We start from the raw sequence: 13,905 nt of genomic DNA, 5'->3' as shown, positions 1-13,905 counted from the left end.
CCAGGGCCAGTGGTGCTGAAACTGCCAGCTTCCGACGCGCCGTAGGAATAATTCCGTGTTTTTTTATTTCCACGGTTTGATTGCTCCCACCGAGCCTTTGAAAGTTGCGTGCTCTTGCGCAACTCTTCCAGGCGTTTGGTTTAAGCGTCACTTGACGGATATTTATCCACCGTCACCGCTCTATCCAAGAGCGCACCGAGCCTTCAACTTCTTAGCCGATCAAACAGAGAGCTCTCCGAGGCTCAGCCATGGCTTTCATGGTGAAACACGTGGTGGGAGGACAGCTGAAGAACCTGACAGGCGGACTGACGGAGGAGAAACCCGAGGGGGAGAAAACAGACGCCGCCGCGCAGGGGATGACTCAAGAGGAATTTGAACAATATCAGCAACAGTTAGAGGAGGAAAAGTAAGGCAATGATTCAAGCTTGTGATTGTGCGGTTGTATTGAAAACCTACAGTATGTGTCAGTTAAAAACAGTGCGTCTCTGTGTGTGTTAATAGCAGAGCGCTCCCAGTGCGCCGTGCGCCTTTTTACGCATCAATGCAATAACACGAGCGCTCCACACACAGCTGCTCCTCTCGCCCAGGGAGCTCTCGCTCTCTTAGCTCCGGCAATTTGTGTAGCGCCGTTTTTTTAATTTGGGATTCCTGGAATCATTCTTCCACGGAAATGTCTACAGGGATTCGTGCCTGAGGCGAAACATGTTCCTATTGCTGTGCGTGCGGCTGTATAATGAATCTGACTGTGTGGTAAATAAAGTCAGACCTCTATTTGGATATCATCAGAGGGCAAACAACCAACAGCACAAACTCAAATTCATTTATAAAAATGTACTGCAGCCTAAAAAAAAGTGGATAAATTGAATTTAGAATGGTATGTTCTCTAATATCTCTAATTTGGTTTTTAGTTGAACTTTATATATATTTTTTAGCTGTGGTTCCAGCTGTGCGCCTTTTAATTATTTTGTTATGCTTGCTTCTCATTTAAATCTTGGCTCTGTGTCTCACCTGCAAACGTGAATTCTTTACATGTTCTTTTTTCATAATCTACATATTTGTTATGGTTTTTATCTCCTGGGCGTCAGGGAGGACAATATAAGTTAGCAGCAAGGTCATTTGGCAAACAGAGTTCACCCAGCAGACAGCAGCTCACCAGTGATTAGTGTGATGCCTCGCTTAGAGCAGGACTCCACACCCCATATCAGATATTCACATAGAATAAATTATCATAGATTTATAATGTGGAATAAAGAATTCAGACCAGAGTTCTTACAGAAAAATGGTCAATTCTGATTTCCGTTCTTACACAAATTGTAGGCATCTAAAGCAGAACTGCATGCTCTTTGCTGGGAGGAGCATATATCATGAGGGCAGAATTATCCAATTGTTTCCAACCCCTGGCTCATTCTCATCAGCACAAACACATGTGATGAACACTTTTATCCACAAAGAACCGTGTGCAGACATTTTAAGCATGAGTGGGAAGTCCTAACTCTCGCAGTATTAACACTCAGCTCAGCCCACTGAGCTCCACAGGAGGCCTGGCGAGATGCTTACCGTTCTGCCATCATAATGTGACCTTCAGTGGAAGTGAGTTATTAGTCAGAGGTGCTAAACACGAGCATAGATCACAGAGAAAGCCCATACTGCTCAGATTAAAGCAGAATAAGGCTGAGGGGGGTGGGGTGGGCGGCTCATACTGACATGTCACATGTAGACATTTTATCACCCTCAGCACCCGGGCCACAGTGACAACCCTGGTCATCTGATGCCCTTGAGAGGGGAAGACACGAAGCTCTGCTCATTGGCTGCAAGTGAGCGCTGCACGGGCCCATGTGCCATTTGGTGTTTGGGCCCGCTCATGTTAATACAAAGTGAACTGAGGCTCACACGGACGGCACCATGAATGCTGCATCTCCAGATAAAACGACCTTCCCCTGACACATTGGGTACAAACACTTTGAAACCATGCCCGTGGTCCTCCAGTGCCGCCCCCCGCCCCAGTGCCTTTAGATTAACGGTCTGATTTGATCCTTCTAGGCGTACAATGCAACCTCTGCCACTGTAGCTATGAACAATATCATCTACGGTGTTTATTTTGTTGTAAGCACCTACTGTATTTAACTGGCTGTAATAAAATGCTGTCTTTTGTCACTGTAGTCTTGCTATATTTAGCCTCAGAGCATTTGACAAGCAAGCTTGTTAAGCATTATGTCAAGTTGTTGACTCAAGATGTTAGAGGCATTTCAGCAAATTTAACAATTTAAGAGGGACAATTATGAACTACACTGAAGCCATAAATGTTCCAGCAATGATGAGTGGAGAGAGCATTGCCTGCAGCCTATTGCCTGCCCTCTGCTGGAGGCAACACACACTGTAGGCTGGACTGGAGTGAGTCTTCAGAGACAAATGACAACAGGCCAACGGATAATTACACGACATGTCGCAACATTTGGTTTCTCCCAATTCAAACGTGCAGAATTTTAGAAATGCCTCAATACCTCTCTTGTATGCAGAATCAGACTTAAGGCAACTTAAGTCATCTTTCATTTCTTTGATGGTTTGCCTCAAACTGCCCTTTTTTCAAAGACTGTCATGGAGCTCTTTTGAGGGTTTCCAGCTTTAAAAGTTGAAAACACCCGAAAGGTCAGGCTTTTAAGTGCAGTCAGGAAGGCAGACTGCACTGTTGCCCAGCTAAAGAGAGGTAAATCCAGGATATGTATGGGATGGGTTAACAGCTGTGAAAGTGGGGGAGTGGTAGTGAGTCTGCAGTTCGTAGGTTACCTCTTGTAGTCCACATCCCAAGAGGACTAAAGTCCCTCAGGGGAGCACTGGACTGACAGGATGCTGCATCTGGGGCTCCTAAACATAAGCAGAACATCTCCTCCTGCTTTTTTCCCCCCACGGCATCGCTGCCGCTGCTCCACCTCCTGCTGGCTCTGCACTCTGTGGTTAGAGTAGAGAGGAGACATGGGAATGCTCAGCTCCAAGGCCTACAAGGTCCAGATCCAGCAGAAACGCACCTTCACACGGCAATAATGAACATTGATTTTGTTCGTTTTCAGATAATATGTGTGGTTTGTTAGTAATATGTTGAGGACATTGACCCTTAAATGTGGGGTGCTCAGAGTTACAGTTGCTATTCCAAAGCTCCCCACAGGTGAAAGCGTCTACAGTTGATTAAACAAGACTTTTCTTGCTGGCTTTGGTTGAAAACGGAGTCGATCTAAATTTGTATGTTGAGTGGCACGGAGAAAATTCAGCCTAAAACCTTTTTTTCCTCCTTTCTTGCAGACAAGAAAGAGAAGCCAATTTTGCCCAGAAGAAAGCTGAGAGAGCCACAGTTAGAAGTCATTTCCGGGACAAGTACAGACTACCAAAGGTAAACTAATTCAGCTCTGCAAAGAAAATGCATGTTTGGATTGAAGGGCAGGCCATGTCATGACACACGTGAAAATATCTCCAGCAGGATCACTGCCTTTGTAAAACAAATTCTTGCAGCTGAGAACTATCCTTCTGTAAACCCCAGTGGGATTTTGGACCTTTTGTTCTAAGTGCATTGTCCTTCTTTCTCCATTCCTGTTGGGCGTGTCAATGCCTGTGTGTATCTACCTCAGAACGAGATGGATGAGACCCAGATCCAGCAGGCGGGGGACGACGTCGTGTTGCCCACAGAGCTGGCCAAGATGATCGCTGAGGACAACCAGGAGGAAACGCACAAGCAGTCGGTGCTGGGCCAGCTGTCCAACATCCAGAACGTGGACATCGACCAGCTGAAAGACAAAGCCCAGGCCACACTGGAAGACCTCAAAAAGCAGACGGAGAATTGCAGTCTCATGTGATTTGGCCAACTCTAAGTCCCAGAAGATTAGAGTTTTACTTGTACAAATATTTTTCAGGAGGCAGAGCTACTCTGGAGGTAGAAATATTCTTGTTGCTTGAGTGGAATGTCAGCTGGCAGGACAAATAATAACTGTTTTCCTAGCCCTGCAGAAAGGAAAGTTAAATATATTGTGAAATCTGGGGCTCATCTTACTAACTGGGGAAAAAAAGAGCCATAGTGTCATCTAGGTGATCTAGTTTAGTTCCTGTTGACCTTCAGATATGAATGTCATTCATATCTTTATTGAAATTAGTAGACTTCCACTCTGAAAGACTGTGCTTCTTTGGCTCCTCCCATTCAGATTGAACCAATGAGATTATTTCTGCCTTCTGAGAAACTCCTCCTCTGATGAATAACTCCTTTCATTCCCTAACCTCCCTCCCTCTCTGTACCTCACATGACCAGTGATAACACAATAGGATCCTGCAGCAGAGGACTCAGGTGTGAGTGTGAGTGTGTGTGTGTGTGTGTGTGTGTGTGTGTGTGTGTGTGTGTGTGCGTGTGTAGGTTTTCATTTCTTCCGAACACACAGCAGATGATTTCACTGATGAACACCTGCACCTTTAACAAGAGAGGATCACTGAGATCAGCTGCTTGGTTGGAATGAAAACACACATACACACGGCTGACACTTATGTGTGTCATGTTGAATTTGGGAACAAAAGCAATTGGCAATATTCATTTAGAGCAAAAAAATGAGGTTGGCTTTTATAATAAGTAGCTTACTAATGTTGGCCCCCTGGTGCCCTGATGAAAGCTCCCTGTGAGCTGCATTAATCTTAGTTTTAATCTTTAATCCTAAACATATCATTTTAAAGCCTTTTTATTTTTTTAAAGCTTTTTCTGTACTTCTGTGTGCCTTGGACGTCCGTACAAGGTTGTCGTCTCTCAAGCTCCAACATCTGTAAGCTACTTTTTTACGAAGACGGGCCTTCTTGTTTGTTTCTTTCTGCAGGAGATGTCTTACTTTTAGTTTGATTAAAAAGCAACAAATCATTTTATGAGCAGGCGGGAATCACGTCTTACTTAAGGGCAGGATAGATGTGCTGTCTTCTGTCTGTTGTAAGAATTTACAGTTAAGTGTGTACAATAACTGCGCTCCCAAGTTTAAGCTAGCATCGATATCGACGACATAGGGAGCAAATCTGTGTTTGTGCTGCATCCTGCTTAGGTTAAAAAAGCTGCTCACGTGAGAGAAATGTAAATGCTTTAGAAGTTGTAAGCCAAAGCCCTTGTTGTAGAACACGTCAACCAACATAAAGGAAATGGTACAAATATGTCGAACTGTGTAACTGCGGTGTGAGTATAAATTCACAAGTATTTGTGTTGTATAAGGTGTAAATGTATCTGCTGTTTGCCTATACTGTCAACAGCAGGTCGTTCTTCACTCTGTTTCCATCAGCTCACTGCGTCTTGTAATGTTGTCGACCATCACATGACCTTTGACCTGTCCTCCATCTCATTGATCCCCCCACCCCCCGCGTCTCAGTGGTGCCGTTTTGTGCTGGTGGATTCGTGTTGTTTAAGCCGATGTGATATGTCAAGTGGTGTCTTTGTGAAAACCTCTTCCTGTGGCAGAGAGTGCTGGTCATGGTGTTGCGCAGCACGCGCAGTCACTGTGGGCTTACTGCATAACTCCTGTATTCTGTCTGTGTTGTTTTCTAGCCAAGCGTTAAGTGAAGGCAAATCAAGAGGGGGTGTTGTTGATGTTGTGTTACATCCATATACGCTACATTTTGATTGTGTTTGATTTTATGTAGCAGTGGTGTTGAGGGTGATGTCAGCTTTGATCCCCACTTTGAGTCCTGTGATGTTTCTACTGCCAAAACATGGTTTTTCTTTGGGTCATTTTACATGAACACATGTTATTTTAGAGAAAATGTGGGCAAAAATATATGGACTGTTTCCTCTAAGGTGAGTGGTCATTCTCTTGCTGTAGGTTCCACACTGCTGCTGAATGAAAAGTGAGGCAACACTTAAAACATTTTCAGTACAGTGGTCATTGTCATGTGATTGATGAACAGCGTATTTGTAACATTTCAATAATATAATGCAGAGGAAAAGTTGCAATAAGTCCTTTTATAATAGAACTACTAGAATCTGTTGTGTCTGATCACGAGACAATATTAATGGGTGGAACAGAAGCCATAAAGCAAACTGTTTGCTTTGTATGAGTGTGTGTGACTTAATAAATAATAATTCAATAACTCAATAATGATAATAATAATAATAATAATATACAAATGTCATTTTTTTGTGTTGTCATCCTGTGGAAGTGATGTTGCAGGAAATGGTTGCCATGACATGCAGCTTCTTCTCCTTCTTTGGCTGTTTCTTTGTTTCACGGTATCTCTGTCATTCTGTCTCATTTCAGTGATTTTTTTTTAATTTATTTTTAGTTCTAACTGCAATAAACTGATTTTTAGGATAATGAATGAACTTCCTTTCTGTTTTGTGTGATTTTTGCACAGGGCCCACTACTGTACAATATGTGCTGATCTGTCTTCCATTTGCAGCCACCAGAACACCAGATGGAGACAAAAATACACTCACAGCTACAGAAGCATCCAAGAGGGAGGCTCAGAGATTATGATTGACATGTCAGTAACTGTTAATATCAAAAGATAAATGATACAATTAAGCATTTCATATAGGGAGGAAACATCCTCACCCTGTGGCAACACTGCAGTAAGTTAAATAATCCATATATACAGGGCCATTTCTAGCTTTTAGCCGATGTAAAATGTTGTTTGGGGGCTCCTATTTTGTGAGCTATTTTGCTCACAAGACACAGCTCCCCTATCCATTGCATTGTCTTAATAATAACGTTAACTGCTTTTTTATATATAAAGCCTAAATATATTTATATATATATATATATATATGCACATTTTTGGAGCATATAGGTGCTTTCACTCAACACACGAGGGCACTTGGCTACCTGTCATCTTTTTTTTTATTTCTAAAAAAGAAAAGAAAAAAGGCATCTTGGGGGTCTCCTGGTGGCTTCGTGGGGGCCTATGCAACTGCATAGTCTGTATATAGCAAGAAACAGCCCTGCATATATACCAGTGTGTCCTAAAAGCCTACACAAAACCATTCATGCGTGTTTGTATATACACCTCTATAGAAATGTAGTCCTTTAACTATGACCTCAGTAATAAACATATAATTAAATTTACATAATTCCAAATTCAAATTCAAATCAACAAACTCAACATTATAAACTCTGTACAGGTTTTATTCTACTGGTGTACCTAATGGGCCACTGAAAGTATATATGTATGTAGGTGAGATATATAGAAGACAGTACAGCCCTATAAAAGCACTACTTTTTGACACATATGTTTAGACTGTAGAACTGAATTGTATTCAACTTTGTGGTTATTTTAGAAGCTGTCATTTGTGGTGTTGTGTTGGACTACATTATACATCCTAGTGTTCCTGTTAATTGGTCCGCCTGGTGTAGCCTACATACAGTACATAGAGCCTTAATATACACACATGTATGATGTATTCTATGCATTTTTAGATACTGGACTGCAGCTTTACCAGCAGCTGTTTGTCATATAGTCTTGACTGGGTCTCAGGTTGGGCATCCGTCTGGTTTTGTGGAGTTTGTGCAAAACTGGCACAGGCTCTCAGTATTTGGGGTGGGGGGGTTGCAAAAAAAAGAAAGAAAAAGAAAATCAAGTTAGTTACCATTTCAATGGCAGGAAAGCCTGGGCTATTGGTAGTTTTCAAGTGCGGTGTGAAAGGGGATAGCTGTAAAATATATTGATGCTGAAACCCCTCTCCATTGATAGGCCGCAGTGCGTGGACAATGTGCAGCCTGCAAAGACACTGGGCCACTGCATGGCCAATCTGACACAATTGGGGTGAAACGGGCCAGAAAATACTATTCTTTCCCATTCTCTTCTGTCAATCGGAGCTTAAAAACTCTGCAGAGTGAGAGGCAGGACAGGGAGAGGGGGGGGGGGGGGGGGGCTGCCACAATTAGCGAGAACCTTTAAGTGAAAACCGTCAACGACGAGGCGGTTATCGCAGAGGTTTTCCCCTGCTCTGTTTCTGTCTAAAAAGGAACAGATTTGTTTGTCCTCGCTGAAAACTGGAGCAGTGAAGTTGCAGATGTGAGCTTCTTGCAAAGGAATGCGTTTTGCAAGCCCCCCCCCCCCCCACCACCTCACTCGTGTTTTGCTGCTAGAGAAGTGGGGGACCACACAGATCCTGGGTTTCATGCAAGGAAAATCATAAACATTTTCCTCCAGCCTATCTCTGTCATGTACTGAGAGGATTTGTGCTGCTGCAGGCCTGGAAATGGGTCCCACGGCTGACTCCTCAATGACGACCAATCGGTGGCCAGGATTGTAAATGAGAGAGAGAGAGAGAGAGAGAGAGAGAGAGGGGGGAAGGAAAAGTTTTCTTTCTTTTTTTCGACAGAGGGAGGGGTGTTGTGGTGAAATGCTCGGCGGACCGTGAAGCGTAACAGCAAGAAGAGGGACAAAGACGCACAGAGCGGGACAAACTGCGACAGATAGAAACCTCTTCCAACTGACAAAAAAGAACAACAACAACAAAAAAACCCATCGGAATGCGTGGATGGATGTTAAACGTGGTAGAGCTGGAGAGAGGAGTCGAAACCGACAATGGCAGGAAAGATGAGTTCAAGTGTACGAAGTGAGTTGTGGACAATAACTGCGGTCGGAGTGCGCGTTAACTTTGGATAGCCCCGCGGCGCGTCGCAGCGTCCGCCTCAGATCTGCAGCGGCGGCACGGAGCAGACTCATGCTGCCCTCTGGAGAATGATCCCCTACTTTTGAACGGACATGCTTCCCGGAATGACTGTTTCTGCGCTCTTTCTCCTTTTTTTGCAGCCACGCGTGGTGGTTTTCCCTGACTCAGACCCTGTTGCAAAGCTCGCCAGGAGGAAGCAAACTTTCGTGCAACTTTGTGGATGATTTATAGAAGGACTCGTGTGTGTGTGTGTGTGTGTGTGTGGGTTTTTTTTTTCTCGTCGATTGCGTTGGTTGGAAAACGCATGTATGATATACTTCAGTCTGTGAGATTCAATGTGTAGACTGTCCTGGTCCTAATGTGCTGGTGGAGAAAGTGCACGTCACCGAGCTAGAACTCCATCCAAGCATGAAATGTTGGTGCAGCGCCCTGGCACTTCTCCCATGGGTGCTGGTGGCCTTAGATGCCCAGCTAATCTGCTGGCAGGCGCTCCTTCGCTGCCACGACGAGCCCGAGTGCGATCTTGCGTACAGTCAATACTTAGCAGCTTGTGAAGGTAACATCAGGGGGACGAGGAGGCAGTGTCCCAGCCACTGCATCAACGCGCTGATAAGGCTGAACCACACGCGCAGCGGGCCAGACCTGGAGACCTGCGACTGCGCCCAGGACCTGGAGTGCCTCAGCGCCAAGCGAGCCATAGAGCCGTGCCTCCCCCGCAGACACCCGACCGACGCCGGGGGTATAGGGTGCATGGAGGCCCGGCAGCGCTGCGAGGAGGACAGCAACTGCCACACCTCCCTCACGGCCTACTTGTCATACTGCGGGCAGCTGTTCAACGGCAGGAAGTGCTCCTCCAGGTGTAAAGCCACCATTCAGCAGATGCTCTTCATCCCAAATGGCATGCTGCTGAACCGCTGTGTTTGCGATGGGGTGGAGCGGCCTTTCTGTGAAGTGGTCAAGGAGAACATGAGAAAACTTTGCTCCATAGGAGACCACATTGTCATTTCAGACCAGCCTGATGTGGACGACATGTATGAGGATGAAGACTATGACCCTAAAAGTGACAGAGAGGAGGTGTATACTGATCATTCCTCTGCTTCCCAGAGGTTGTCCAGCTGCATGATGCTCCTCTTTCTGCCTCTGGCACGGATATTGTACTGAGAGGATGGCTACTTGAAGCATTTGTCAGATTTATAAATGACAGTTCATCTAACCTCTCCAGGGAGCCAAGAGTCCAGCTGGAGCTGATGCGGAAGCAGTGACTTGATCCAAGACACCTCAGCAAGGCATTGGTCTGCGGGATAAAGGAAGCTGTTTTTTTCACCCCCAGGCCTCCCTGCCATCCTATTTTAGATGCAGAGTGACAGTGAGCACAGTAGTGATTTGTGTAGGCTTTCCTCGACCGTACAATTTGCATAGTAATTCTTCTACGTGCACATCTCACTCAGGAAAACTGCTCTTTTTTTGGATTCGGATTGTGATTCAAACCTTCACATAGATGGCCTTGCAGCGCTCCGAGTGAACTGCTCACTTGTTTTTAAGTTGACGGAAAGCCCGTCGTGACAACTGGCAAAAATGCTTTCAGTGAACCACACCGGACTTATGTTGCCATTTTGTGTGCCTTTAACCAGCTCCTGTTTGTTTGGTTTGGTTTCAATGGCACTTGGGAGTGTGGCTTTATTAAGACCTTAGACAAACATTGGACCCATCCAGTCTCTGTTTGCTCTGCTCTCCATTTCAGGGGCCTCTGCATTGTTGCAGCAACCACACTTCAAATATTTGTGGGAACAGTCAAAGGACAGGCAAGGGTGTGGGATCAAGTACTGAAATTAACTGAAGCGCCTCTCCAGCACTCTGTCTGGGGCCCCTCCCCCACATGAGATTGTTTTATTGAACTTTTCCTGAGACCCCCACCCCCCACCCCCTTTTTCCTCCTCTCTACTGCCTGCCCCCCTTTCACGCCTTAAAGAGACCCCTGTCTTTATTACAGCTTTCACACCAGGAAAGGCTGTGTGTTGCTGGTGCGTATAGGTCAACATATCATCCCTGGAGTTCGTCCACATCACTGCTCATGATAAAGAGGTTCACCTGGTCTGACACTGCTTGGCTTTCAACTGTGTGATTCGAACGAACGGAAGTGGTTGCAATATGTTTTCATGAGCTCATCGCACAAAGTACAAAGTACATTTTATGGATATTAAGGATTGCCGGACCAAACCCCCAGGTCATGCTCTGCCTTGTTGATTCTCCAACCACACAGTAATCAGTGATCAGTGTCACAATAGAAACAAGGTATTCACTCGAGAGCAGCCGTCTGGTCTGAATGGTCAAGCACGGGTTGTTGTATGTTAATTATGAAGCATGACTGTTGACTAAAGAGATGTCTTAGGCTACATGTAGAGCGCTTTCTAAAGAAACACACAAATACAGATGAAACTAATTGAAACAAGAGATTGAGGACATTCATATTTGTATTTGCACAAATGTACACGGGGGGGGGGGGGGGGGGGGGCTTTGTGCGGCTACTGAGCAGCTAACCGGGCTAATGTTACCTGTTACCTGTTTGAAGGTCCACACTGATAGTCCAGGGATTCAAACCAGCAGTCTTTCAGTCTCACTTCTTTCTTCCACATTAAGCTGTTTAGCAAAAAGGGAAAGTAAAAACAATGTTCTTGTTAGTATTGATCACTTTGTAATGAAGCTGCCAATTCGTGTCTTTTGCCACTTGAAATTGTGTCAAAACCAATCTTTTTGGTTTTGTTATGAAGTCTTGAATAAATGTTGATAAATGTTAAATTATGAAGCTAGATTATGAAGAATATGTATATGTTTGACAATTACACGCAGTTAAATAAGCCAGTGTCTGCCCACTGTCACTGTCACACGCATTTAATACAATAAAAACACACAAAAGTAGCTCAGATTTTGGCCACAAAACCTGAGATGATTTAGAGTTCTCAGTTTTTTCATCTCAACTTGCGGGAACAGCAGCAAACACTTCAGAGCAGTGTCTTCCATGTGGGATGGTGAGTTTTATAATAAAATGTTTATGACCTAAAGTTGTGGAGTGATGTGATTTGTCCACAGAGAGATCAAGAAAGAAAGTAATGTGATCCAGAAAGTGTCTCTAACACTGTGTCTTTGATTCAGGGGAACGTTCACAACCCTATGAATATGTTTGATGATATGTTGAAAGAAGTATATGCTCCAGTGCTGCTTGGGAAGTAGATGCACTAAATTCTCTTTGAAAAAGAAGTGGCTGTAATCTAGTAACCAATTTTATACAGGTTATTTTTCCAAATTCCTGAAAAGTTTACTTTTTGAAGACAGGAGTGCAGTAACACTTCCCCATATTAGATTTACTTTATTTATTTTTACTTTTATTTATACGTGGCCTTTTTAAAAGGTGCTATATACAGTGTCTGAAAGCCAAAAACACAGAGGTTATTGTTTGAAAATGTCGTTCTCAAGTCAGCCAAATCACTCCAAAGTAAACACTGCATGTGGCTATATTTCACTGTCTAATACTTAGAGGATTAGGTCAGTGTAACTGAAACCTGGTGAAGTGTCTAGTCGTTGCGCAATACATCCTTATTGGAGCAAAATGGCAGAAGGCAGGCAGTCAATGAAACATGCCAATTGGTCCACTTGTGCACTCTTCGGTATATTTACAATCCTTGTTAATGGCCAAAACTCTAATGAAACAACGGTTTTCAGAGCCGGCAACCATTTGGGGCTTGTTCCACACTTGCTTTGGTGTTTACAAGTCATTAACAAATTGTAAAAAAGTAATTTAGCATTACAGCCAGGTGTGAGGTGTACACCTGTTCTGCAAACGTAACTCTAGTCACGTCCAAAAAGGGCAACAAGCAAAGAGAAAAGTGTGAAGTGTTTTTCCAGGACAGATTTAGTTACACGTGCCGTCAAGCTCCTTTCGGTTCTTTGCAGCAAAAGAAAACCACTACTGACACTGTGCATAGTTAATGTAACAGAGGGATACTGATGTGGTCCGAGGTGTCACGCATTTCCACACATTGTCAACTGCTGACGATGTTTCTATTTGGTAGGATGCTCCCAGTCTTGCGTGACAAAGTAGACCTACATGTGATGAGTAATTAGAAGTTTGTTACTTGAGTCACAGGTTGAAGATTTCAACATCTCCAAGCCTGGAGAGAACTTCTGCGCAGCTTCTCCTGATTTTTTCGTTAACCACAGGAATCCTCAAGCATTTCCAACTGTCTACTGTGTCATAAAGACAGGGAGATAGAGAAACAATGTGGCCTACAGCTACAGTATAGCGTGACTCCCTCTAGTTTAGTTAAGATAGTCTATGGTCCAATCTGTCTTAACTATTGCCATGCACCTTAAAGTGCTCCAACATAACCACCCCGCCCCCTTCAAACCAACCCCCACCCCCCAACTCCAATTCTGGGAGCAAAATCAAAACAAACACGAGCAGAGCAGCCTTGGGGAGTTGAGTGTGTGGAGGGAACAGGGGGATACAGAGGCAGCACTGTGCTGGAGCCCATTTTCTAAATTATCTTTATTCAACATTTCTCTGAAACAAACCCCCCTCCTCGTGACCCCCACTCTCTCTTCACTGCTCCAGAGTGGGAGTAACCCGGGGATTTAGGAGGCTCTTGTCTCTCAAAGGTACAATGTTCCATTCATGACAGCCATCGTGCCAAAGTGAATGGCTGACCTGCTCTCTGTTTTCAGTGTAGCGGGTGCTGGAGTCAAGGGCACCCAGTCCCTTCAGGTCTAGAACATAGAGACCCCTTTTTATGGGTGACGTCGATGCCAATACGACTCGACCACTGTCCCATTAACAGTATCAACAGAGCCAGAGAGAAAGGGAGCCTGGAAGGGGAAAGGGCAATAAGTAGTGTTGTTGGAGCTGGAGCGAAATGGAGGCCAATTACAGCCACAATGCCGTAGGTTGTGGTTAGGGAGAGGAGACTGGGGGGGTGGGGGTTGAGATTTCCATTTCAGAATCTCCCTGTCTGGGTTGCATTAGTGTAAGGATATTCTACACACTTTTTGGGGCAATATAAATTGGCAGAGCTTTCAGAAACAAGCAACAAAGCAAGCACAAGGGTCAAAATTGCATCCAAAGTTTTCCTGGCAGCAACATGCTCATGTCATGATTAAAGCAATGAAGCCGAGCCAACACCACGGGCACCGTGAGCCAATTAGAGCACAGCCACAAATGCAGCACCCGGTGGTTCTCCATCCTGTTGCCCCAGGACTCTGGGCCACGCTGCTCTCTGTTCTAACCATACAGTCTA

The 13,905-nt window shown here is 44.6% G+C and overlaps 2 protein-coding genes across 2 annotated transcripts; both read left to right on the top strand.

Annotated features, from left to right (window-relative positions):
- Nucleotides 1-248: 248 nt before the first annotated feature.
- cplx3b (complexin 3b) lies at nucleotides 249-3,842 on the top strand. The gene is made up of 3 exons (XM_070909456.1): nucleotides 249-406; nucleotides 3,295-3,382; nucleotides 3,618-3,842. The coding sequence occupies exons 1-3, from the start codon at nucleotides 249-251 to the stop codon at nucleotides 3,840-3,842; spliced, it is 471 nt and encodes a 156-aa protein (XP_070765557.1).
- A 5,188-nt stretch (nucleotides 3,843-9,030) lies between these two features.
- Nucleotides 9,031-9,778, top strand: LOC139285923 (growth arrest-specific protein 1). The gene is given in 2 exon segments (XM_070906616.1): nucleotides 9,031-9,071; nucleotides 9,073-9,778. Coding segments are annotated over 2 exon segments (747 nt in total).
- The last annotated feature ends 4,127 nt before the right edge of the window (nucleotides 9,779-13,905 follow it).

This window comes from Enoplosus armatus, chromosome 1, assembly GCF_043641665.1.
Source record: "Enoplosus armatus isolate fEnoArm2 chromosome 1, fEnoArm2.hap1, whole genome shotgun sequence".
Lineage (NCBI taxonomy): Eukaryota > Metazoa > Chordata > Actinopteri > Centrarchiformes > Enoplosidae > Enoplosus > Enoplosus armatus.
This window is presented reverse-complemented; position numbering and strand designations above follow the sequence as displayed.